The sequence below is a fragment of the Elephas maximus genome, chromosome 11 (genome assembly GCF_024166365.1).
Source record: "Elephas maximus indicus isolate mEleMax1 chromosome 11, mEleMax1 primary haplotype, whole genome shotgun sequence".
Lineage (NCBI taxonomy): Eukaryota > Metazoa > Chordata > Mammalia > Proboscidea > Elephantidae > Elephas > Elephas maximus.
Genome location: NC_064829.1, coordinates 91,675,648 through 91,702,219, shown reverse-complemented (window position 1 = coordinate 91,702,219; position 26,572 = coordinate 91,675,648). Strand labels below are relative to the sequence as shown.

General features: G+C 46.6%; 2 protein-coding genes across 10 annotated transcripts in view; one reads left to right on the top strand and one right to left on the bottom strand.

Moving 5' to 3' along the window:
* Positions 1 to 4,105, top strand: part of BRSK1 (BR serine/threonine kinase 1) — a 28,123-nt gene extending 24,018 nt beyond the window's left edge. For both annotated transcript variants that reach the window (XM_049900204.1, XM_049900205.1), the window contains one exon: positions 3,570 to 4,105. In XM_049900204.1, the coding sequence (XP_049756161.1) occupies positions 3,570 to 3,727 (158 nt within the window). In that variant the 3' untranslated portion in view covers positions 3,728 to 4,105. The remainder of the gene's footprint in view (positions 1 to 3,569) is intronic.
* TMEM150B (transmembrane protein 150B) lies at positions 76 to 14,877 on the bottom strand. 8 transcript variants are annotated; one of them, XM_049900211.1, is made up of 8 exons: positions 14,751 to 14,877; positions 14,169 to 14,244; positions 13,139 to 13,214; positions 12,861 to 12,920; positions 12,707 to 12,774; positions 12,341 to 12,468; positions 9,943 to 10,122; positions 76 to 289 (listed from the first exon to the last, which is right to left on the bottom strand). In XM_049900211.1, the coding sequence occupies exons 3-8, from the start codon at positions 13,204 to 13,206 to the stop codon at positions 122 to 124; spliced, it is 672 nt and encodes a 223-aa protein (XP_049756168.1). In that variant the 5' UTR covers positions 13,207 to 13,214; positions 14,169 to 14,244; positions 14,751 to 14,877; the 3' UTR covers positions 76 to 121. The 8 variants fall into 8 exon arrangements, with proteins under 8 accessions (XP_049756168.1, XP_049756167.1, XP_049756170.1 ...); XM_049900210.1 differs by having other exon boundaries at positions 76 to 284; XM_049900213.1 differs by having other exon boundaries at positions 9,946 to 10,122.
* Between the last annotated feature and the right edge of the window lie 11,695 nt (positions 14,878 to 26,572).

Here is a 26,572-nt window from a genome sequence, read left to right as displayed (position 1 = left end):
TTGTGGGTTCTATATGAGTCCCCTAGGGCTGCCATAACAACATACCACAAACTGGGTGGCGTACAGCAATAGAAATTTATTCTCTCCCAGTTCTAGAGGCTGGAAGTCCAAACTTAGGGTGTCAGCAGGGCCATGTTCCCTCTGAGGGTTGTAGGGAGAATCTGTTCCATGTTTTCCCTCTTAGCTTCTGGTATTGTTGGCAATCGTTGGCTTGCAGACGCATCACTCCAATCTCTGCCTCCGTCTTCACATATCCTTCTTCCTGTGTGTCTGTGTCTCTTCTTCTGTCCTTATAAAGATACCAGTCATATTGGATTAGAAGTCCCTGGGTGGCACAAATGGTTAAGCGCTGGACTACTAACCAAAATGTTATCAGTTCAAACCCACCCAGAGATGACTCAGAAATAAGGCCTGGTGATCTGCTTCCAAAAGGTCACCACCTTGAAAACTCTATGGAACAGTTCCACACTGCACACATGAGTCAGAATTCCTCAACAGCAAAAACAACATATTGAATTAGAGCCTACCCTGAGGACCTCATCTTAATTACATTTGCAAAGATCCTATTTTCAGAGAAGGTCGTGTTCACACGTATGGGGCAGGGGAAGTTAGGACTTGAACATATCTTTTTAGGGAACATGACATCCTGTAACAGGCTCTTTTGTGGTTGTCTTGCTGAGGCCTCACCTGAAGTGTTGTTTGTGAGCAGGTGTGAGATGTTGAGGTCAGAGCTCAGTGGGAACCAGGCTATCCAGGGCTTACATGGGCCTCATTGCTAAGGGTAGGGCCCCCCAGGAACCTAAAGACCAACCTTTGCCTTCTGGCAGGGGTCCCTGAGAAGACAACAGTCTCTGTGTTGGGGGTAGTGGAACTACCTTCCAGCAGGTTCCACACTTCTGGAGAGGCTGGCCTGGGACTGGGGGCATTTCAGAGATGCCGGACTTTCAGTGTTAAAATGAGGACAGCCTCAGGCAAACTGGGATGAGCTGGTCCACTTATCTGTAGGATTCCACCTTCATTCCCCTTGCTAGGCTTGGTTTTCTAGAATCCAAGTCTCACCTAGCCTTGTTGCTAGGTCCCAGTGGTCCCTAGCAACTGTGTATTAAGCTGAATTCTCCAAGTATGCATGGTCTGTGTCCAAGGAAAGATGTTCCCTAGCCTCACCAGCCAGGGTTCTAAGGGAATGGGATTCCCTAGCAACCAGGGAAAAACAGAGGGTGGGCTTCAGCAGGGTCTGTTGCTAAGATATGCCAGAACTACTGACCAGTGCTCCTGAGTGAGGTTCTGCTCAGAAAAACAGTCCTGGAAGGGCCTTGAGCAGACCCGACTCCTGAGATGTGGTGGCCTCTCCCTGCAGTAAACAAAGGGCACAGTGGGCAACTCCCATCTTCACTGCTAACTGTGTGGTAAGGATCAGCATGAATCCAGTCTCCAAAGTTTGGAATTGGATCCAGTCCTCACCTTCCCACACCTTCATCTTCGTCACAGTGGCAGTCTCTCTCTCTCTCAGGCTCAGCCACCAGAGCTAGGTCAGAGCTCACATGTTAGAAAGACACCTTTCTTTAGACTGCCAAACAGGCAGATGCCAGGCCCTGCTGGTTCTCACTGTCCCTGTGGGTTCATTAATTCAGTGAAATGACTCATAGAATCTCATGGAGAGTACACCATCCTTATGGCTACCACTTTATTAAAACCAAAAAGGATATAAACAAAGCCACACATAGGGGAGAATCCATTTCCGTGCCTTTTCCAGCTTCGAGAGGCTGCCCACATTTTTTGGCTCCTAACCGCTTCCTCCATCTTCAAAGCCAGAACATTGCCTCTCTCTGACCATCACTCTGTAGTCACATCTCCCTCTGACCCCGACCTGAGTCAGGAAAGGTTCCTTTAAGGATATCTGTGATTAGGTTGTAAGGAGCCCTGGTGGTGCACTGGTTAACCACTCAGCTATTTACCAAAAGGTCAGTGGTTCAAACGCACCAGCTAGTCTGCAGGAGAAAACTATGGCAATCTGCTTCCGTAAAGATCAGAGCCTAGGAAACCATATGAGGCAGTTCCCCTCTGACCTAGGGTCACTATTGAGTCGGTTTTTGATTAGGTTGGGCCCACCCAGATAATCCAAGATACTCTCTTCCCATCTGAAGGTCCTTAACCTTAGTCACATCTGCAAGGTTCCTCTTGCCATATAAAATAACATATTCACAGGTTTTGGGGTTTGGGGACATCCTTTTTAGGGGGTGCAGTTATTCATCCTACCACAGCCCCCAGGGAAATGTCGCAATGTTTGGAGACATTTTTGGTTGTCCCAACTGGGAATGGGGGCTAGGGAATGCCACTGGCATCTAGGAGGTTGTTCTTGTGTAAAATGTAGGTGGAGTTAATTCCGACTCATAGCAACCGTAAAGGACAGTAGAACTGCCCCATAGGGTTTCCAAGGCTGAAATCTTCACGGAAGCCGACTACCACATCTTTCTCATTCAAATTGCCGAGATTTCAGTTAGCATCTGAGCACTTAACCATTGCACCACCAGGGCTTCTTCCACAAAGAGTTATCTGGCCCCAAATGGCAGTAGTGCCAAGGTGAAGAGAGCCTGCTTTGGAGGATCTCGGCTTGGTTAGACTTGCTGGGCTGGAAAGCGCATTGGCACTCTGAACTTTTCTAGACCATTGCCAAGGAAAGCTCGCCTTTGCAACCAGAGATCCCAAAAGGGCACAACCCCTAAGCTCTAGGACCAGTAGGCACACTGGGCCTTATTATCCACCTTCCTTCCCCTTTATAAGGAAATGGGGATGGGGGGACCCCAGACTCTGCCCTGGAAGAGTCCAGTTTTATCAGTCCATATGACAACAGGCCTCTGGCAATTAGTGTCTCTTAATGAGGCTGGGTCTCTACCAGGGGTCTCAGTTAATGTTTCAGGCCCTGTAGAAATTTCTAGATGGCCACTGGCAACCAGCATTGAAACCGCAGTGCCCAAGAGGAAGTGGTCTTAGTCTGAGAAAGTTGGGCCCCACAAAAGGGAGACCAAGGTCAGGCAGGCAAACCTATCAGGCCCACCTGGGAGGGCCCGAGACCCCAAACCACCAGCAAGGAATGCCCCCCTAACAACCAGGGTAACAGAAGGTTGGTCCTCTATCTGTGATCTGTGGGACTTGAGCCTTATTTGTTGCCACAGCAAGCTGTCCCGTAGCAAATAGTATTTTTTTTTAAACCAGAGTCCCTGAAACATTCTCCTGAAGTCAGGCACAGCCCAAGTCCCACTTGAACTAACTTGGCCTTATTTCCAAAGCCACAAAGGTTATAGGGGGCTTAGGGTGTAGGCCCCTTTTCTAGGAAAGCCAGGCCTTGTTGCTAGGATATGTCCCCATAGCAATGGGCTCCTGATGTTTCCTGTGGTGGGAAACAAGGCCTTGCCATGATTGTTGCTAGAGCATGTTTCCTGGGTTCCTATGGCCTTGGGGATACCAAGGCCAACTAAGAAGGGAACCCCCCCTGCTGCCCCAATAGTGGGAAACCCAACTTCAGGGTTTGCAGCCCTGGGGTCCACCCAAAACTTCTTCTTCCCTCACAGATGAGAAGAATGGTGCCCAGACCCGGCCTGCGGGTACCCCACCCCGAAGCCTGCAGCCCCCACCCAGCCGCCCAGACCCAGAGCTCAGCGGCTCTCCCCGTCGAGGCCCCCCTAAGGACAAGAAGCTCCTGGCCACCAATGGAACCCCTTTACCCTGACCCCAGGGGGCCAGGGAGGGAGGGGAACCACTTCTACCCCCCTTCCCTGCCCCCCAACTGTGAATCTGTAAATAGGGCCCAAGGAGTAAGTGGGGGGGACACAAAACCGGCCTTGCCCTGCAGGGATAGGGCTCAAGGGGCCGTGCCCAGTGGGGGGGATCTAGGGGGAACTGGGGGCGGGGGAGCTGTTTCTATTTTATTTATTGATTAATTTATTATTTTATTTATTGATCAATCTTTCTGCAGGGTGGGGTGGGGGAGGGACGGGAGCTGGTTGGGGTGGCTTAGCAGATCCGGACAGGGCCATCTGTCCCTGTGTCCCCAACTCCCCCCTTCCCAGGACCCCTGGCTCCCCACCCCCACCCTCAGTCCCCCCGTTCTCAATGCCTCCCTCCCAAAAATGTTCTGTACGGATTTGCTCTCCGGAAGGAATTCTGGTTTTGCGTGATCCTGCCTGCGTCCTTGTCTCTGATTCCGCCGGCAGCAAAAAAAAAATAAATAACCTTGATCAGGGATTGCTGGCTGGCCTTGGGCTCTCGCTTCCTGGCTGCAGGCTGGCCTGGATACCCCTTGGCCCTGGTGGCAGTGGCAGGGCCATGCTAAATCGCAGCCTCTGTAACCGGTTGTCCACAGCCCCACACACATCCATTCAGCTCCAGGGCAGGGAATGGGAGAATGGTCAGCAAAAGCCTCCCTGTCCTCAGCCAGCTGGACAGCTTCCTTGGTGGCTCATGGGGCGGACCTGGGACTGAACTCCTCCTTCTTTCTTCCTCGGCTGCTGGGAAAGGTCCCAGTCATTGCCCCTGGGACAGCTGGATCTGCACAGAGCTGGGGGAGGCTGGTGTCGGTGGAGGGCTGATGCCAGGGGCCGCCTGAAGAAATAGGGTGCAGCCATCCAGGCAGGAGAAGTCAACAGATAAGAGGCCAAAGAGACTGAACAGCAGCATAGCCACGGCCCATTCACAGGATGCAGAGGCAGAGCGCAGCGGCACCCAGGAGTGGAGGACAACCACTTTACACCAGGGTCAAGGGTCTGAGCGGACAGACAGCAGTGCCCCCACACACACCACACCCAGAGGAGCAGGGACCAACTTGGGTACTGTGTGACCTTGGGCAGGACTGAGGCCTCTCTGGGTACCCTCTCACCATATGTTTCTTTGCCCTGACCACAGGAATCCCTGGGTGATGTAGACAGTTTACACGCTCAGCTGCAAGCCCAAAGGCTGGAGGTTCCAGTCCACCCAGACACATCTTGGAAGAAACGCCTGGCTGTCTACTTCCGAAAAATCAGCCATTGAAGACCCTAGGTCCTTGGGTGGTGCAAACAGTTAAGAGCTCAACTACTAGCCAAAAGGTTGGCAGTTCAGACCCATCCAGAGATGCCTCAGAAGTCAGGTCACAGCCTTGAGAACCCGATGGAGCAGTTCTATTCTGTACACCTGTGGTCTTCATGAGTCATAATCAACTTGATGGCAACTTTCTTTCTTTGTTTTTTCACAAGCCCTGCCCTGGCTTGAATGACCTTCTAGGCCACCATCCTTATCTGTCTTCACAGGGACATTCCTACAGAAATTTTAGCCTTATCTCTGAGGCGGATGAATCCCTATCTCAACCTTGTATCCCCTTTCATGGACCTCCCATTAGTGTCCCATTCCTGTTTCCCAAACCAAGTTCCTTATCTTTCCCTGGGCCTTCTTCCATGACCAGGTGGAGGCTCTACCATCTCCCAAATAATCCAGGCCAGACAGCCAGCACCAGTGCTTCCACTGCCAAATACTCAGGGTTTCCAAAAGATGCCCCTTGAGCCTCGGGCCATGCTTGCAACAGGTGGCGCGAACAGCTCCGATTCGACGCTCCACTACTAACTGAAAGGTTTCAACCCACGCAGAGGTGCCTGGAAAGACAGGCCTGGCGATCTGCTTCCACAAAATCACAGCCTTGAAAACCCAATGGAACAGTTCTACTCTGCACACAGGGGGTCACCATGAGTCAGAATCGACTCCATAGCAGCTGGTTTGGTTTTTGGAAAGTGGGAAGAACGTTACCTTAATATATAAGATTAATAAGATGATTTAACGAGTGGTGCAAACAGTTAACGTGCTTGGCTGTTAACTGAAAGGTTGGAGGTTTGAGTCTACCCAGAGGTGCCACAGAAGAAAGGCCTGGTGATCTACTTCCAAAAAATCAGCCATTGAAAACCCTATGGAGCAGTTCTACTCTACACACACGGGGTTGCCCTGAGTCAGAATCCACTCAACAGCAACTAACAACACCCCAGGGCCCTCTTGCTTGTGCCCAGACGGGATGGAGTGTCCTCCTCCTAAAATCTTCCTTTTTCTGGGGGTCCCCACCTCTGCAACAGCTCCAGCAACCACTCACACACCAAAGTAGACGCTTGGGAGTCCCCATTGCCTCCTCCCTCCTTCTTGTACCTCAGGTCTTGTCTACCTGCCCTACCTGTCCCTTTTGAGCCCCACTCACCTGGTTTAGGAGCCCTGGTGGCACAGTGTTTTCAGAGCTTGGCTGCTAACCAAAAGGTCAGCAGTTCAAATCCACTAGCTGCTCTTTGGAAATCTTGTGGGGCAGTACTATGCTGTTATATAAGGTCACTATGAGTTGAAACTGATAGCAGTGGGTTTGGTTTTCACCTGATTTATCCCATCCACCGCCTCCCTGGTCCTGTGTCACTCCCTACTGGTCTGTCCCTGTCCCTTCTCTCGTTCCCTGGCACACTCAGGAACCAGTCCAAGCTTCTTAAAACCTTTTCCTATGCTGCCCACACATACTCCAAGCTCCAGCCTGGCGGAAGTGTCTCTCATTTTCTGAAGCCCCTCCCACTGGGGTGTCCCCCCCCCCACCGCCACCCTCAGCCAAGCTGGTTACAGCTAACCCTCTTGGGTCAGTCTAAACATTAGCTCATTCACGCAGTTATTTCTGTGCTCCTTATGTGTCAGGGGAATCTCTGGGTGGTGCAAACACTTAAGGTGCTCGGCTGCTAACCAAAAGGCTGGAGGTTCGAGTTCACTCAGAGGCACCTCAAAAGAGAGGCCTAGTGATCTTCCAAAAAATCAGCCATTGAAAACCCTGTGGAGCACAGTTCTACTCTTACACAGAAGGAGTCACCGTGAGAGTCGACTTGATTGGCAACTGGTTTTTACTGGTTTCTGTGCCAGCAGTAGGGATACCCCCCTTATTGTCATGGAGTAGATTCTGAGTCATGTAGACCCCCCGTCTAAGAATACAACTGCACTTCACAGGGTTTTCAATGGTTGTGATCTTTCAGAAGTAGGTCACCAGGACTTTTCATTCCTGGCAGCACTAGGTGGATTCAAACAGCCAACCTTTCAGTTAGGAGCCAAGCACAAACTGTTTACGTCACTCAGGGACTTGGCCGTGGGGACAGACTGTGACTCAGGCAGACAGACACCATCCTGGCCCCACAGATCTTACAGCAAGGGAGATGCGTAAGCCCCCAAATGCAACTCACAGAACTGACCCTGTTCCTCCCCTGCTCTCAAGCTGTCCATGGCTCCCTATTATCCCCAGGCAGAAACCCATACCTCTCACCTTAGCACTGGAGACCCTCAGTCTGGCCCTCCCTACAGCCTCACCGCCCCCCCACCAGCCTGTTTTTCCACCCTCAGCACACACCTGCTGTGTCCCCAACCTCCTAAACCAAACTTGTTGCTGTCAAGTCAATTCCAAGTGACACTTTAAAACAGAGTAGAACTGCCCCATAGAGTTTTCAAGGCTCTAATCTTTACCAAAGCAGACCGCCATGTCTTTCTCCCAAGGGGCAGCTGGTGGGTTCAAATTTCCAATCTTTCAGTTAGCAGTTGAGCACTTGACTACCGCACCACCAGGGCACCTTCCCAGCCTCCCAACCTAGGCCAAAAGCAGCTGAATCTTCAAGACAAAGCTCTGAATCCACTTCGTACCAGGCTTTTCCTTCCAGAGAACATTCTCTAATCTTAGCGCATTCAGCTAACAAGTTTTTATGACCCTACCCACCCACCCCCACACAAAGAGGAGCAGGGTGGAGCTTTCTCTAAGATAAACTGCACGCCCCCCGCCCCATACACACAGACCTCTGCAGGGGATACATGCTAAGCTGAGAAGTCAGACAACCTGGGTTCCCATCTAGTCCTCCTGCCTACTCTAAGACTCAGTTTGCTGCTCTAGGAAATAGGATCGCCATCTCCATTTTGCTGGAAAATTTCAGAATAAACTGAACCACTTGATCCAGCTAGCACCAGACCTTAGCTGGCTTTCATTCAGCCTCTTCTGAAAGATCATGCCCTCTCTGCCTCCCCACAAATGGGAGTGGTCCCCAAGGCTGAGTCCTCAGCCCTCCTTTTTCTCAGAGCACTCTACATCTCAGTAATAATTTATTGATTATGCTCATTGTCTGTGTTAGTTCCAATGATAAAAGCAGCTAACTTTTTTTTTTTTTTTTTTTTGGAGTGGTTTATGCAGGCCCAGTTTTACAGATGTGGAAACTGAGCCTCAGAAAGTGACCTGATTTTGCCTATAGGTGTACCATGCCTTTGGGGATCATCTGTGCTCTGGGGTGAGTCAGACTTGGGTTGGAATTGAGGCTTCACCCAGGGGTGTGCTGGTGAATGTTTAACAGCCAGCTCTCCCAGAAAATAAAAAAAACCCTGATTCGTAGCCTATGCCAATTCCTGTGGTGTAAATACTCTCACCGTGGCTAATGTCAAGCTACTAAGGTGACATCAGGAGGTCCCTGGGTGGTGTAAAAGGTTTACACTCAACTGATAACCTAAGGTTGGTGGTTCAAACCCACCCATCGGCACCATGGAAAAGAGTCCTAGCGATCTGCTTCCGTAAAGATTACAGCCAAGAAAACCCTATGGAGCATAGTTCTACTCTGTAACATGGAGTTGCCTTGAGTCAGAATTGACTGAATGGCCACAGACAACAATAATGTTGACATTGGAGTCGCTTGGTGGTGTAAACAGTTAACTCACTCGGCTGCTAAAACAAAAAGGTTAGAGGTTTAGGTCCACCCAGAGGAGTCTTGGGAGAAAGGCCGGGTAGTCTACTTCCAGAACAGTCAATCACTGAAAACCCCATGGAGTACAGTTCTACTCTGACACATGTGGGGTTGCCATAAGTTGGAATCCACTTGCTGGCAACTGGTTAACATGATATCTCTGAACATGGAAAAGATGTGTACAGATGGTTCTTGCAAGCCAGTGTGAGCCAGCTCCAGCCTACCACTGGCTCCACCTCTGAACTCCATGACGGGTCTAAGCCAAGAGACTTCCCCTGTCTGAACCTCACTTTCCAATCTTTTAATCGGCTAGCATGATGCCTGCTACCGTTAGTATAATCACCATCCCAATATTTATTGATTGCTCACTATGTGCCATGCAGAATCTAAGCACCTCACACATATTATTTCATTTACTCCTTAAGACCCTGGGATCAGCTCCATTATGATCCACACTTGATCAATGAGGAAACCAAGGCACTGAGAAGTTAAGAAACCAGCTTAAGCTTTCCCCAGTTAGGATGTGGAGGAGAAAGGATTCCATCCCAAGCAGCCTGACTCCAGAGCCAGCACTCTTGATTTTGCCATTGTTTTTAGTTGCTGTCAAGTTGGTTCCAACTCACAGACACCCAGTGTGTTTCAGAGTACAACTGCTCCCTAGGGTTTTCAAGGCTGTGACCTTTTGGAAGCAGATAGCCAAGCCTGTCTTCCGAGGCACCTCTGAGTGAGTTTGAACAGCCAACCTTTTGGCTAGTATTGTTAGGTACCGTCAAGTCAGTTCTGACTCATAGCACCCTATGTACAACAGAATGAAACATTGCCTGGTCCTGAGCCATCCTTACAATCCTTGTTATGTTTGAACCCACTGTTGCAGCCACTGTGTCAATCCATTTTGTTGTGGGTCTTCCTCTTTTTCACTGACCCTCTACTTGACCAAGCATGATGTCCTTCTCCAGGGATTGGCCCCTCCTGATAATATGTGCAAAGTAGCTAGTAAAACCCAGTAGCTAATAGTTGAGTGTTTAATCATTTGCACCACCCAGGGACTTCTACACTCTTGACTACTATGCTATAATCATACGTGGATGGAGACTGAGGCCCAGAGAAAGGAAGATGGCACACAGCAAAGGCACGGGAGACTGACCCCAGTGGAGAACTGACCCCTGACCCCTGTTCCCAGCCCCATAAGGATACTGACTACCATGAGGATGGTGCAGATGGTGCAGAGGCCCAAGCGGAGCGGCCCGATCCAGGGGGACCCAGGCTGGGGCAGGTTCTTCTTCCTCCAGAAAAGAAGGAGCTGCAGCCAGAAATAGAGGATGCCCACGAAGAAGGCAAGGAAAGCACCTGTGAGATGGGTGGGCTTCTGGTTCTTTTGCTGGTGGAGGAGAAGGGAAAAGAGTTGAGAGGAAGGCTATGGGAGGTGAGGGACACAATGGGAGTAGGTGGGAGGGGACCATTTACCAACTCAATAGACTATGATGGAGAACTGCCATGCCCAGTGATCAACTTATTATGTTCATTGGCTATGTCAGCTCCATGAGGGCAGGGATTCAAGTCTGTTCATTGCTGTAGGTGCCCCTGGTAGTGCAGGGAGCTAAGCGCTTGGCTGCTAACTGAAAGGTCATTGGTTCGAACCCACTAGCTGCTCTGCAGGAGAAAGACGTAGTGCTCTGCTTCTGTAAAGATTACAGCCTTGGAAACCCTATGGTGCAGTTCCACTCCATCCTATAGGGTCGCTATGAGTTGAAATCAACTCAATGGCAACAGTTTTTGGTTTTGTTGTTCACTGCTGTAGCCTCAGTCTGTAAGAACAATCCCTGACACATAGCAGATGCTCAGTAATTACAAGTGGAATAAATTATGCTTTCTCAACAGGAACAATTATTTACCCTCAAAGGAGCAAAAACTGGATCTTGGGGCGGGGAAGGGGTGAGTGGTGAAAAAAATCTTAGTTGTTAAGATGGTTTGTGAACAGATGTACAGTATACCTTACATTAAAATTTTCTAATATTAAAGTTTTACGGGAGAAGGAGATGCTTTGGAAATAAATGTCTTAATAGGCTCCTTACCAAAAAAAAAACCCAAACCCATTTCCGTTGAGTTGATTCCAACTCATAGCAACCCTATAGAACAGAGTAGAACTGCCCCATAGGGTTTCCAAGGAGCAGCTGGTGGATTTGAACTACCAACCTTTTGGTTAGCAGCTGAGCTCTTATCCACTGCACCAGCAGGGCTCCTAATAGGCTCCTTAAGGGGGACAATAATGAAAATCAAGGAGCCCTGGTGGCGCAGTGGTTAAGCACTTGGCTGCTAAACAAAAGGTTGGCAGTTCAAGCCCACTCAGTAACTCTGTGGGTGAAAGACCTGGCAATCTCCTTCCATAAAACTTACAGCCTAGGAAACCCTATGGAGCAGTTCTGCTCTGTCCTATAGGGTCACTATGAGTCAGACTCCGCAGCACCCAACAATAAGGACAACGATGAAAATAAAAAGATTGAGGAATGCTGGAATAAACTACATAAATGAATAAGTGAATGAATTGTTATACAAATGAGATGGGGAACTTTAAAAAGTTAGAGGCAGCCTCTTGTCACCCTGCAGTCCCCTATCCTTTATTTCTTCAAGGACAGAGCCTCAGAATCAGAAACAGCATGATAGAAATAACAACATGCAATAAATCAATAGCATTTCTCCTATCATTTGTCCATTCATTTATTCTACCAGCTTCATGGTCAAGAATGTGTAAGGATTTGGGTCTTGGAATCTCTGTGCTGTTGCCAGCTGGCATCGAGTTACTCTGACTCATGGCGACCCCATGAACAACAGAACAAAACACTGTCCAGTTCTTTGCCATTCCTATGATCAGTTGGGCATCAGACCATTGTGATCTATAGGGTTTTTATTGGCTGATTTTCAGGTGTAGATCTCCAGGCCTTGCTTCCTAGTCCATCTTATTCTGGAAGCTCTGTTGAAACCTGTTCAGCATCCTAGCAACAAGCAAGCCTCACTGACAGACCTGTGGTGGCGGCAGATCGGGTGCACTGGCTGGGAATTGAACTAGTGCCTCTCTCATGAAAGGCGAGAATTTTAACACTGAACCGCCATTGCCTCCATGAGGACTATTTAAAAATAAACAAAAAAACCTCTCTACAAAATGGCCAAGAGAAGGACCTACCATAGAGTTCTTGTGGAGATAGAGTGAAATACCTGATGTTAAAGCCTAGTGCTTCCTACAGGGTGAACAGCTCAGTCAACGGAGCTGTTATTAATATTTCTGTGCCAAACATTAAGAATGAGTGAGTCTCCGTAATTTCATAATTAAAGGGGTGAGACGGCAGAAAATTATCCCAACCTTCCAGAGTTCAATGAGGTAACTTATATAAAGTGCCTCTCACAGGTAGGTCTCCATTCATTTGAGCAAACTCCGCCACGGTTTAATAGCTACGAATATATTACTACAAGTCCCAGAAGGCCATGCGCGGAACAATCCCTGAAACAGAAGCCTACGGCCCCAGAGGCTCCTGGGAGTTGTAGTGCCAGAAGCTGGCCGGCTGGCCTCCATGGGCGGGCTATTGGAACAGACTCCGTCTCACCTGGAAATTGCCAACCATCGAAGTGCCCAAGGCACTGAGGAGCCCCGTCCAAAGGATCAGCTGGTTAAACCTCCTTGTGACTCCCCAGTCCTGGAGCTGGTGGTAACGGAGAATGCAGATCCAGGCGGCTAGGAGGAGAGGGAGGTGGGTGGGAGACCCGGGCCCCAGAATCCAGAGGTAGGGGAAGAGATGGGGGCCAAAACTCACGGATTCAGGGAAACGAAGGGGCTAAGGACCTGGATTTCTGAGAGAAGTCGGGGCTGGGGCAGGACTTTTGTATCTGAGGGAGGAGGCGCTGGGGTCCTGGGTCTGAGGACAAAGGGAGTTGTGGCCAGCACTGAACATTAAGAGCTGGGGAATATTTACCCAATGCAGCTCCCATATTGAGCACCTGGCTGAAGAGGCAGCTCTGAGGGGGGTAAGATCCACAGATGCTAGGGAAAATAAAGGGTCATCCATCACTTCTCAGAGCCAGGACCGCTCCCTGTTCATCACTGCCAACCCAGGGCTCCGTAACTACCTGATGTAGGGGAAGCCTTCGTTGAGGTTCACAGATTTGTTAGCCACTGCCAATGCAAAACTGAGGCAGGAAAGACATCAAAGTGAGTAGGGGGCTTTCCAACCCAACTTTTCCTTTTGTTAACCACCCTCTGAGGGTCCAGAAGTCCAGGCCCCCAGCCCCTCTGTCCTCAGACTAGAAGTCCAGGCCCCCAGCCCCTACGCCCTCAGACCCAGGAGTCCTGGCCCCAGTTCCCTCCTCCCTCAGTTGCAAGCTCCTATTCTGCCACAGACACTCACACAGTCCAGATGCCAGCAACAGCCCAGATGGCCAGGAAGGCAGGCAGAAGGGACAGGTAGCCCCACATCCCCGGCTCTGTAGGGGAAGGAGAGGGGCTGGGCTTCGGCTTCCAGGCAGTGAAACCGCTCACTGGTGGCCAAGTAGCTAGCTGGCCAGCCCTCAGGGTCCAGGTGCAGTGGGTCGTGGCCGCCCACTTCCGAGGCCGCATTGGTTACCAGGCTGGAGTCAGGGGCGGGGGTCCAATCTGATCGGGAAGCTCTCAGCTCCGGGCGCATTCCCTACCTTTCCCAGTCTCACAATCCTAATCTCACAATCCTAATCCCAGCTTCTTCTGGTTTTGCAATTCTGTTATCTAGTGGTACGTTTGTTTTTTTTTTAGTGCTGCTGTAGCAGAAATACCACAAGTGGGTGGCTTTAATAAACAGAAATTTATTTTCTCACAGTTAAGAGAAAAACCGATCGCTATTGAGTTGATTCTGATTCATAGTGACCCTACAGGACTAAGTAGAACTACTCCACAAGGTTTCCAAGGAGTGGTTGGTGGATCCGAACTGCTCACCTTTTGGTTAGTAACCAAAAGCTTAACCACTGCGCCACCAGGGTTCCTCTCATAGTTTAGGAGGCCGGAAGTCTGAATTCAGGGTGGTGGCTCTAGCTGATGTTGTTGTTATGTACTGTTGAGTGGGTTCAGATTTGTTGTGACCCTATAGACCCCATAGGAACAGAGTAGAACTGCCTCATAGGGTTTCCAAGGAGCACCTGGTGGATTCAAACTGCTGACCTTTTGATTAGCAGCTGTAGCTCTTAACTGCTATACCATAAGGGTTTCCAACCACAGGCATAGAGGTTAAAATTTATAATATACAATTTTGGGGGACACAATTCAATCCATAATACCTTCCTCCTTGCTGTCCCAGCTTGCCCTGAGCCTCATAGTCTCTGAAGTTTTTTTCAGCCCCTGCCCCTCCCCGCCCAATTCTTTATGGTTTTCCTTCCCCTCCAGATACCTCTCCCAGTTCCCCTGCTCACCTGGGCTCTCTGAGTCTCATCCAGATTCTCCTCTTCACCTTCCCAGGCTCTGGCCCTCTTCTAGGATAGGGGCTAGCTGAGAGGTTCAAGGGAAAAAGAAGTCGGGATGTGGGGTGGGGCTGGGCCAGGCCAGGCTGTTGACCTCCCAGAGAGGCAGAGTCCACCCTGGAGTCTAATGACGTGGGTTTGACTGGCACTTTCTCCAGGACCTTACCCCCAAACCACCACTTCCTCTCTCCTGAGGACCTATCAGTCAGCACCTTAGCTTGGGGGAGAGGCTGACTTCCTCCAGTTTTGTGGGTTCAATGTCCAAACTCCCAGCCCTATCCTCTCCCCAGAACCCAGAAATTCTAGCCTCCAGCTGTCTCCCCCTTTCTTCCCTCAGGGCCCAGGTGTCTGAGTCCCCAGCCCTGTCATTCCTTAGGGATCCAGCAATATGGGCTCCTGAACCCCTCCTCCATTTATCTCAGAAGTCCAGTCCCCCAGTGCTCTCCTTTCTTAAGACCCAGGAATCTGGGCCCTGAGTCCCTTCTGGAATATAGGCATTCATTCCTAGCCCTTGGAGACCAACCTAGCTCTTACCTCCTCAGAACCCTAGAATCCAGGCCCTCCCTCAGGTCTCTCTCCCTCCTCTCTGGGGTAGTTTCTGGCTTTAGGCTACTGGGTGTGGCGGTCTTGGTGCCACCCCCATCTCTTTCCCTACACTGTCCTTCCCTTTTTCTTTTCCTCTCTACCACTTGATTTGGAATTCCCCCAACAGGCAGGGCGTGGGTGGGAGGGAGGTCCTTGGTTATGACTTCTGCATCTGAAAAGCCTCCTCTAGGCCCTGGCCATCCCTCTTCTCTCTCGCACATGGCAGCTCTAAACTTTCTGGCCCCCTCCTCTCTTGGTCCCCAAATGTTTGGACCCCTCCTCATCCTTCTCCAGGTCCCAGGAGTCCTGCCCGCCAGCCCCCTTCTCCCTCAGGCCAGGAGTCTAGGCCCTAGCCCCCTTGTCCCTCAGACCCAGGAGTGCAGGCCTCCAGCCCCTTTGTCTCTCGGACCCAGCATCTTGGGTCCCCGCTCCTCCCTCATACCCAGGAGGCCAGGCCCCCAGCCCCCTCTTCTCTCAGATCAGGAGTCTGGCTCCCAGCCCCCTCCTTCCTCACCACCACAACTCTTTTTTTTTTTGAGAGAAAATTCCTGTAACAAAATCAACCGTTTTAAAATACACAATCTAATGATATTTATACTTTCACAAGGTTGTGCAGCCACCTCTATCTAGTTCCCGAACTTTTCATCAAACCCCATGCCCATTAAGTAATATCTTTCCATTTCCCCTCCCCCAGCCCCTGGCCTCACTCATCTACTTTCAGTCTCTATGCATTTGCCTATTCTGCATATTTCATATAAATGGAATCACACAGAATATGGTGCTTGTGTCTGGCCATAATGTTTTTAAGATTCATCTATAGTGTAGCCTGTACCAGTGCTTTGTTCCTCTTCATGGCTGAGTAGTATTTCATTGACCCCATCTCTTTGGGGGACTTAGTAGTCTGAGGCCAGTTTTCTCTTCCTTTGTGGTGCAGGATTTCCAGTCCCTGGCGAACCAGGACTCTAGGCTCTCAGCTTCCTTGGGAGGAAAGATGAAAGAGCAAGAGGACAGACAGACAGACACTACAAAAGTTTCATGAGGCCCTTTGTGTGCTCAGAGATTCCCACATTAGTCAGAAGGCACCCTCGCCCCTGCCCTTCAGGGGTTCCCAGTCCCTTAGCTAGAAAACAAGGTGCTATCACCGAAGGTGACTGGGCATGGGACACCCAGAAGCAGCAGCGGCTAACCAGCAATGGTGGCCAGTGTGTGTGGAGAAGAGGCTGGGAGGTCAGGGAAACTTCATGGAGGAGCAGCCTTGTGAGCCACATTTAGAAGGAGGATGTTTGCACCCCTCTCCCCCTAAAATGTCTCTCTTCTCTGTCCCCTTCTCTTTGTTCCAGTGGCCACTGCCTGAGTTGACACCTGAGCATGTTCCTCTTGAATCGTTCCTTCCTTCATTCATTTAGTAAACATGTCCTCAAGGTTTCTAGTTGCCAGGGTCCAGGCTGAGCATTGGGCACCCAGACATGCATCAGGCCCAGCACCTGCCATTCAAGAGGCTCCCTGTCTCTGAGCGACACAGACACAGCCAATCACAGTAACAGATGATATGTGCTCTAATGGGGGTCACATAAGCATGGTGGAGTCTAGAGGAGGGAGAGACTGATGCTACCTACTGCTCACTCTACCAGTAACAGTGTCCCCCCTTGCCCCAGACCCTGTCTTTGTCTGACTGATTCCTCCTCCCTCGTCTTCCTCCTCCTCCTTCATGTTCTTCTTCCCCTTCTTCTCCCCTTTCCCTTCCCCCTCCTTCTTTGTTGTTTTGTTGCTGCTGTTCTCCTTCTTCTTCCTCCTCCTCCTCTTTCTTCTTCTCTCTCCTCCTTTCTTTCTTCCTTCTCCTTTCTTCTTCCTCCTTTCTCCTCTTCTTCTACCATCTCCTCCTTCTTTCTTCTTCTTCTCCTTTCTCCTCCTCCTTCTTTCTTCTCTTCTTCCAACACCTCCTCCTTTTCTTCTTCCTCCTTCTTTCTTCTCCTCCTCCTCCTCTTCCTCCTTCTTCAATTCAGACTGAGTTTAATAGGAATTCATAGAAGAGAGAGATCATGGTGGCAGAGAGAGATCAGTGGCAGCTTTCAAGGTTATAATCACCTCTCATTTCCCTAGTAATTTGGCGACCTGTGAAAGAGAATTCTTCAATGTTTGACACCACCAATATAAACAAAAACAATGGATGCAGCCCTTAGTGTCATGTACAATATTCTGATTGTTTTTTGTAACATGTTCCCAATGATGGTTGATTAACTGATGATCACACATGTGTGAGAGGTATAACACTTACAAAGAAATGATCCAAATGGCAAATTTCGTGTTATCTATATTTTACTGCAGTAAAATTGAAAAATAATTTTAATAGTTAAGTAAAGCACATACATGGCTAGAGAATTTAAACAGTACAGAAATGAATGAAATAAATGGAGACTAAGAGAAGAAGACTTGAAAGCAGGGACACAAACAGATACTTGTACACCAATACAAGTGGCATTGTTCATAGTGACATTATTCACAAGAGCCAAAAGGTGGGAACCGCCCAAGTGTCCATCAACAGAAGAATGGATAAACTGAGTCTGGTATATCCATACAGTAGAATATTACTCAGCCATAATGAGAAATGAAATTCTGATTCACACTGTTATGTGAATGAACCTTGAAAACATGCTGAGTGAAATAAGTCAGACACAAAAGGACAAATATTATATAAGCCTACTTATATAGAATATCTAGACTAGGCAAATGTGTGTTGTTATTGTTAGATGCCACCGAGTCAGACACATAGCAGCCTTCTGTGACAGAGTAGAGCTGCCCCATAAGATTTTCTAGTCTGATCCTTACAGGAGCAGATCTCCAGGTATTTTCTCTCGTGGAGCCATTGGATGGGTTCAAACCGCCAACCTTTTGGTTAGCAGCCAGGCACTTAACCATTATACCACCAGGCAAATGCATAGAGACCAAAATTTTTTAGTGGCTACCAGGCAGTTCTACTCTGTCGAATAGGGTTGCTATGAGTTGGAATCAACTCAAGGACACACAGCAACAACCAGGAGCTGGGGAGAGAGAGGAATGGGAAGGTATTGCTTAAGAGGCACTAAGTGTTAAAGGTGAGGGAAAATTTGGAAACAGACAGTGGTTGTACAACGTACTGATTGTAACTAATGGCACTGAATTGTAAAAATGGCTGAAATGACAGTTATTGTGTTAGATATATTTTACCACAAAATTTACAAAGAAGAAGAAGAAAGGATCCATTTGATGGCCCCAACTGCTTCACACTGAGCCAATTTATCTACCTTGTGTCCAGGAGTGTTTGTTCCTAAAACAAATGAAGAGGAGTCTTCTCCTCTTGAAGCTGAGAATGGCGTGTCTTCTCCTGACTGTACATGTAAACCAATGGTCCTCAGAGAGAATTTTGTGAATCAAAATCAACCATAGAATCTTTCATAAATGCTCATGCCATTTATATGCCTCTCTGTTACGGGTTGAATTGTGTCTCCCACAAAGATTTTCCGAAGCCCTAATCTCTGTCCCTGTGGATGCGGCCTTGTTTGGAAGGAGTTGTCAGTTGTTGTTGTTAGGTGCCATCCAGTCGATTTCAACTCTTGGAAACCCCATGTGACAGAGTAGAACTGCCCCATAGGGTTTTCTAGGCTGTAATCTTTACAGACATCATGCTTGGTAAAGTAGAATGTCAGTGAAGATTACAACCTAGAAAACCCCATAAGGCAGAAGACCCTCAGCAAGGTGGATTGACACAGTGGCTGCAACAATGGGCTGAAACATAGCAATGATTGTGAGGATGGCACACGACCAGGAAATGTTTTGTTCTGTTATGCATTAAGGTCACTGTGAGTTGGGATGAATCAATGGCACCTAACAATAACGACAGCCAATCTTTACAGGAGCAGATTGCCAGGTCTTTTCTCTCTCGGAGCAGCTGGTAGGCTTGAACCAGCTGAGCGTTTTTGGTTTAACAGCTGAGCGCTTAACCACTGTGCCAGCAGGGCTCCTTCATTAAGGACCCAGAGAGGCTAATTCAACTGCTGGTCTGGGACGTCTCAGAACCTAACTGAAGTGAGGTGATAACACAAAATGAGCATACTTCAGCACTGTCTTAGTGCCTGGATGTTTTTTTTTTTTTTTAATTTTGATTGTGCTTTAAGTGAAAGTTTACAGATCAAGTTGGACTCATACAAAAATTTATAAACACCTTGCTATGTATTTAATTAGATTTTTAAGTTTATTTTGTTATTGTTGTTGAGAATATGCACAGCAGGACATATACCAATTCAACAATTCCACATATATAATTCAGTGATGTTGATTACATTCTTCAAGTTATGCAACCATTCTCCCTCTCCTTTTCTGAATTGTTCCTCCTCCATTAACATAAACTCACTGCCCCCTAAGTTTCCTGTCTAATATTTTGAGGTGACATTGTCAATTTAATTATACCGATAGTTCTTAAAAGAGCATAATGCTTAAAGCAGGCATTCTTTGCCAGTTAAGCTAAACTATTGTTTGGTTTTAAGGAAACGTCAGGGGATACTTTTGGTTTAAGGTTTAAAGATTATCTCAGGGCAATATTTCAGGGCATTATCCAGCTTCAACAGCTCCAGAAAGTGTGCAGTCCATGAGAATTTGAAGGTCTGTTCTATCTACATTTTCCCCCTGTAGATAAGGATTCTTCTATAGAATCTTTGATCACAAAACATTCAGTAATGGTCGCAGGGCACCATCCAGTTCTTCTGGCCTAATGTTAGAGGCAGTTGTTCATGGAGGCAGTTAACCTCACGTTCCATTTCCTCCTATTCCTGACTCTCCTTCTTCCTCTGTTGCTCCAAGTAAATAGAGACCAATTGTTGTGCCTTGGATGGCCGCTTGCAAATGTTTAAGACCCCAAGTGCCTGACTGATTCTTACTCTTCTTTCAAGGAAAAATAAAGGGGCTAGCCCTTCAGATGACCCTAGGCAAGGCTTTTCCTTCCATGTTTTGGGATTCAGTCCCCACCTCCTCATATTAGCACAACCATAAGCTTGGCTTTCTAGTATCCCAATGGCTACTGTGTTATATCCTCAGGACATTCCTGAGAAAACTGGGGGACACTTGCCCTCTGGGGGGCTCAGGCATGGTGGGCTATTTTCAATTTGGAAATTACACTTCATCCATTGTCCACTCACCACGACCCATCAGTTTGTCATACTGTGATGGCCTATGTGTTGCTGTGATGCTGGAAGCTATGCCATCAATATTTCAAATAGTAGTAGGGTCACCTATGGTAGACAAGTTTCATCAGAGCTTCCAGATTAAGACAGACCAGGAAGAAAGGCCTGGTGATCTACTTCTGAAAATCAGCCAGTGAAAGCCCTATGGATCACAACAGAATATTGTCTGATATAGTGCTGGCAGATGAGCCCCCTAGGTTGAAAGGTGCTCAAAATACACAATGGCTGTAACGATGGACTCAAGCATGCCAACAATTGTGAAGATGGCACAAAACCCAGCAACATTTCGTTCTGTTGTACATTGAGTCTTCATAAGTCAGAGTTGACTAAACTAAAACCAAAACTGTTGCTGTCCAGTTGATTCCAACTCATAGCAACCCTATAGGACAGAGTAGAACTGCCCCAATAGGATTTCCAAGGAGCAGCAGGTGGATTCAAACTGCCGACGTTTTGGTTAGCAGCTGCCATAGCTCTTAACCACTGTGCCTCCAGGGCTCCCAGAGCTGACTAGACAGCGACTAACAATAACAACAAGATTGTCCACTCAAGGGCTGGCAGCTTGGCTTGGTTTCTTCTTCTGGGTCCTTCCGGAGACTGGGGTGCTGGCCTGGTTCAGCTGAGGGGAAGAGGCTGTGGTCTTCCTCTAATTGAGATGATCTTTCAGTTTCATGATTGGGAAACCACTTCTGTTTGTTGGTGGAGACCGTTTTGCCCAAAAAGGGGAGCTTGCCCAGGCACCTAGGGATACAGACATTTAGGACTTTTTTTTTCATATCTATAAAACAAAGATTGTAGTAGTGCCTTCCTTCTGTGATTGGAGGGTTCATTGAGTTAATCTGTGTGAGAACTTAAAACAGTGCCTGGCACGTAAAAGAACTAGTTGCCATGGAGTCCACTCCGACTCATGGCAAACCCATGTATGTCTAAGCTTTTCTTTTTTTTTTTTTTAATAATATTTTATTGTGTTTTTGGTAAGACTTTGCACAGTAAATTAGGTTCCCATTTGCTATTTCTATACAGTTTGTTCAGTGACATTAGTTACATTTTTCACAATGAGTCAACATTCTCTTTCATTGTGTTGTTTGTTCCGTTTCCCATACTCTAGTTTCCCTGACCCCTTATCTTCTCATCTTTGCTTTAGAGTAATTGTTGACCTTTTAGTCTCATTATGTTTTTTTTTTTTTAATAGAGCACCATGCTAACGGGTAATATCGTTTATTTTGTGTGCCACTCTGTTATTTCTCTAAAAGGTGGCCTGAGGATAGTTTTGGCTCATGGCTTAAGGAGTATCTCAGGACGATAGTCTCAGGGAGTCCTCTAGTCTCCACTGGTCTAGTAAGTCTGGACTTTCTAGGAATTTGATTTCTGTTCTGCTTTTTTCTCCCATTTTATCAGGATCCATCTGTTGTAGCCCTAATCAGAACAATTGGTAGTGATAGCCAGGCACCATCTGGTTCTTCTGGTCTTTGGTTAGATGAGGCCATGGTTCGGTTCGTGTAGTCCTATAGACAACTTTCTTCTCTGAGACTTTGATTTCCTTCTTTCTCTTTTACTCCTGAAGAGAAGAGACCAATAGTTGTATCTCAGATGGCTGCTAATAAGCTACACTAGGATGTAGAACATGAGTTTTGTGAATTCTATTATGCCAATTGACAGAATTGTCCCATGAGACTAAGATCCTAAGCTTTCAAACTCAGAAAACCAATCTCTTAAGGTGTTTGGTTATGTCTGAGAGGTACGTGTAATTGTGTCCTCTATGAATATATATGCCTGTATACAAATATTTTTACTTACATGTATATATAGTTACTTTTCTCTGTGTATGTGTATGTATACATTTGTACCTACCTATTGTGGATTGAATTGTGTTTCCCAAAAATATCTGTCAACTTGGCTAAGCCATGATTCCCAATATTGTATGATTGTCCACCATTTTGTCATCTGATGTGATTTTCCTACGTGTTGTAAATCCTATCTCTATGATGTTAAGGAGGTGGGATTAGCAGGAGTTATGTTAACGAGGCAGGACTCAATCTACAAGATTAGGTTGTGTTTTAAATAAATCTCTTTTGATATATAGAAGAGAGAAGGGAACAGAGAGACATGGGAACCTCATACTACCAAGAAACAAGAGCCAGGAGAATAGTGCAACCCTTGGACTCGGGGCCCCTGTGCTGAGAAGCTCCTAGACCAGGGGAAGATTGATGACAAGGACCTTCCCCCAGAGCCGACAGAGAGAGAAAGTCTTCCTCTGGAGATGGCGCCCTGAATTTATACTTGTAGCCTCCTAAACTGTGAGACCCCATGCGTCTCTCAGTTTGTTGTACTGGGGGGCTTCTGTGTTGCTGTGATGCTAGAAACTATGCCACCACTGTTCAAATACCAGCAGGGTCACCCAGGGTGGGCAGGTTTCACCTGAGCTTCCAGACTAAGACAGACTGGGAAGAAGGACCCGGTGGTCTACTTCTGAAAAGAATTAGCCAGTGAAAACTGTATGAATAGCAGGAGAACATGGTCTGATATAGTGCCAGAAGATGAGCTTTTAGATTGGAAAGCACTCAAAATGTGGCTGGGGAAGAGCTGCCTCCTCAAAGTAGAGTCAACCTTAATGACACGGGTGGACTCAAGCTTTCAGAACATTCATTTGCTGATGTGGCATGACTCAAAGTGAGAAGAGATAGCTGCAAACATCCATTAATAATTAGAACCTGGAATGTATGAAGTATGAATCTAGGAAAATTGGAAATCCTCACGAATGAAATGCAGCACATAAAGATTGATATCCTAGGCGTTAGTTAGCTGAAATGGACTGGTATTGGTCATTCTGAATCGGACAATCATATGGCCTACTCTGCCGGGAATGACAACTGGAAGAGGAATGGCATTGCATTCATCATCAAAAAGAACATTTCAAGATCTATCCTGAAGTACAATGCTGTCAGTGATAGGATAATATCCATATATCTACAAGGGACACCAGTTAATATGATTATTATTCAAATTTATGCACCAATCACTAAGGCCAAAGATGAAGAAATTGAAGATTTTTGCCAACTTCTGCAGTCTGAAATTGATCAAACATGCAATCAGGATGCACTGATAATTACTGGTGATTGGAATGCGGAAGTTGGAAACAAAGACAAAGGATCGGTAGTTGGAAAATATGGCCTTGGTGATAGAAACGATGCCGCAGATTGTATGATTGAATTTGGCAAGAACAACGACTCCTTCATTGCAAATACCTTTTTTCACCAACATAAACAGCAACTATACGTATGGACTTCACCAGATGGAGTACACAGGAATCAAATTGACTACATCTGTGGAAAGAGACGATGGAAAAGCTCAATATCATCAGGCAGAACAAGGACAGGGGCTGACTGTGAATCAGACCATCAATTACTCATATGCAAGTTCAAGTTGAAATTGAAGAAAATTAGAACAAGTCCACGAGAGCCGAAGTACAACCTTGGTTATATCCCACCTGAATTTAGAGACCATCTCAAGAATAGATTTGATGCGTCAAACACTAATGAGTAAAGACCAGACAAGTTGTGGAATGACATCAAGGACATCATACATGAGGAAAGCAAGAGGTCATTAAAAAGACATGAGAGAAAGAAAAGACCATAATAGATGTCAGAAGAGACTCTGAAACTTGCTCTTGAATATCGAGTAGCTAAAGCAAAAGGAAAAAATGATGAAGTGAAAGAGCTGACAGAAGATTTCAAAAGGTAGCTCTAGAAGACAAAGTAAAATATTATGATGACATGTGCAAAGAGCTGAAGATAGAAAACCAAAAAGGAAGAACACACTCAGCATTTCTCAAGCTGAAAGAACCAAAGAAAAAATTCAAGCCTTGAGTTGCAATACTGAAGGATTCTACGGGGAAATGTTAAACGACACAGGAAGCATCAAAAGAAGATGGAAGGAATACACAGAGTCACTATACTAAAAGAATCTGTCAATGTTCAACCATTTCAGGAGGTAACATATGATCAGGAATCAATGGAACTGAAGGAAGAGGTCCAAGGTGCACTGAAGGCATTGGCGAAAAACGAGGCTCCAGGAATTGATGGAAGTGAGATGTTTCAGTGAACAGATGCAGCGCTGGAAGTGCTCATTCATCTATGCCAAGAAGTTTGGAAGACAGTTACTTGGCCAACAGACTGGAAGAGATCCATATTTATGCCTATTCCCAAGAAAGGTGATCCAACAGAATGCGGAAATTATCGAATAATGTCATATGTAAGCAAAATTTTGCTGAAGATCATTCAAAAGGGGCTGCAGCAGTGTATTGACAGGGAACTGCCAGAAATTCAAGCCAGATTTAGAAGAGGATGTGGAATCAGGGGTATCATTGCTGATGTCAGATGGATCCTGGGTGAAAGCAGAGAATATCAGAAAGATGTTTACCTGTGTTTTATTGACTATGCTAAGGCATTCGACTGTGTGGATCATAACAAATTACAGATAATATTGCAGAGAATGGGAATTCCAGAATTGTGCTCATGAGGAATCTGCACATGGGTCAAGAGGCAGTTGTTTGAATAGAACAAGGGGATACTGCATGGTTTAAAGTCAGGAAAGGTGTTCGTCAGGGTTGTATCCTTTCACCATACTTATTCAATCTGTATGTTAAGCAAATAATCTGAGAAGCTGGACTGTCTAAAGAAGAACTCGGCATCAGGTTTGGAGGAAGACTGATTAACAACCTGTGTTATACAGGTGACACAACCTTGCTTGCTGAAAGTAAAGAGGACTTGAAGCACTTACTGGTGAAGATCAAAGACCACAGCCTTTAGTATGGATTACAACTCAACATAAAAAAAAAAAAGACAACAGAAATCCTCAAAACTGGACCAATAAGCAGCATCATGATAAACAGAGAAAAGATTGAAGTTGTCAAGGATTTCATTTTACTTAGATCAACAATCAATACCCATGGAAGCAGCAGTCAAGAAATCAAAAGATGCATTGCATTAGCCAAATCAGCTGCAAAAGACCTCTTTAAAGTGTTGAAAAGTAAAGATGTCACCTTGAGGACTAAGGCACACCTGAGCCAATCCATGGTGTTTTCAATTGCCTCATATGCATGCGAAAGCTGGAGAATGAATAAGGAAGACTGAAGAAGAATTGACACCTTTGAATTGTGGTATTGGTGAATAATATTGAATACACCATGGACTGCCAAAAGAACAAACAAATGTGTCTTGGAAGAAGTACAACCAGAAGGCTCCTTAGAAGCAAGGATGGCTAGACTATATCTCACCTACTTTGGACATGTTATCAGGAGGAATCAGTACCTGGAGGACATCATGCTTGGTAAAGTAGAGGGTCAGTGAAAAAGAGGAAGGCCATCAACAAGATCAATTGATACAGTAGTTGCAACAATGGGCTCAAGCATAGCAACAATTGTGAGGATGGCGCAGGACTGGGCAGTGTTTCGTTCTGTTGTGCATGGGGTCGCTATGAGTGGGAACTGACTCAATAGCACCTAATAACAATAAGAAGCTGTGAGAGAATAAATTTGTTTGTTAAAGCCATCCACTTGTGATATTCCTGTTATAGCAGCACTAGATAACTAAGACTATCCTGAATTTACTGTTTTATAACAAGCTTTTCTCCGTAATAATAAGTCATGTATGACTTTAAGAGTCACCAAGCCCACAGTGTCCTCCCAAGGTACAGTCTGATGAAACTACCTGCAAAACAAACTTGTAAGGCATTGCTCTTCAAATCTTCTGTAACATTTCAATCACCTCTCTTGGTGATTCTGATTTAGGAACACTTGGCTGGGCCCTGAAAATCTGCATTCCTACGAAGCCCCCACGTGATCCTGAAGCCACTAGTCCACAGACCACACTTTGAGTAGGAAGGACCTAAGATGAGACAATTATCAAATATCCACTCAGGCTCTCTGGAGGTTGAGCCTTGGAATCTGTATTTTCACCAGATTCCCATGATGACTCTTTTGTCTGTTTTTTGTTTTTGTTTTGTTTTGTTTTTATTGTAGTAAAATATGCATAACATAAAGGCCTGAAGATCTGTTTCCAAAAACTAAAAATAAAAAATCAGCCACTGAAAACTCTATGGAGCACTGTTCTACTCTGACACACGGGGTCGCCATGAGTTGCAGTCAACTGAATGGTAACTGGCCTTTAACTGTTAGGTATTCTTATTTCCAGCCCTGGTGGAAAAGTGGTTAAGTGCTTGGCTGCTAACCAAAAGGTCAACGGTTCGAACCCACCAACTGCTCCAAGGGAGAAAGATATGGCAGTCTGCCTCCATAAAGATTACAGCCTTGGAAACCCTATGGCGCAGTTCTACTCTGTCCCGTAGGGTTGCTGTGAGTGGGAATCAACTTGACAGCAATGGGTTTGGTTTTATTGTTATTTCACCTTGTGGATGTGCTATAATTGGTTCAACCAATCTCCTACTGTCGGGCATTAAGGTTTGTCCTATTTTTCTGTTGTTCAAACAATGCTGAGATAAACATCTTTCCATATAAATAAATATTTTAGAACTTGCCCAAGACATGGGATTATTTCCTTAGAC

Coding starts and splice junctions, on each gene's coding strand:
- TMEM150B (XM_049900209.1), bottom strand. CDS start 13,206: ATGTGGGGCTACCTGTCCCTTCTGCCTGCCTTCCTGGCCATCTGGGCT. Junction 12,469..12,706: donor CAATATGGGAGCTGCATTGG/GTAAATATTCCC, acceptor CTCTCCTCCTAG/CCGCCTGGATCTGCATTCTC. Junction 4,740..9,938: donor CACCATCCTCATGGTAGTCA/GTATCCTTATGG, acceptor CCTGGTGTAAAG/TGGTTGTCCTCCACTCCTGG.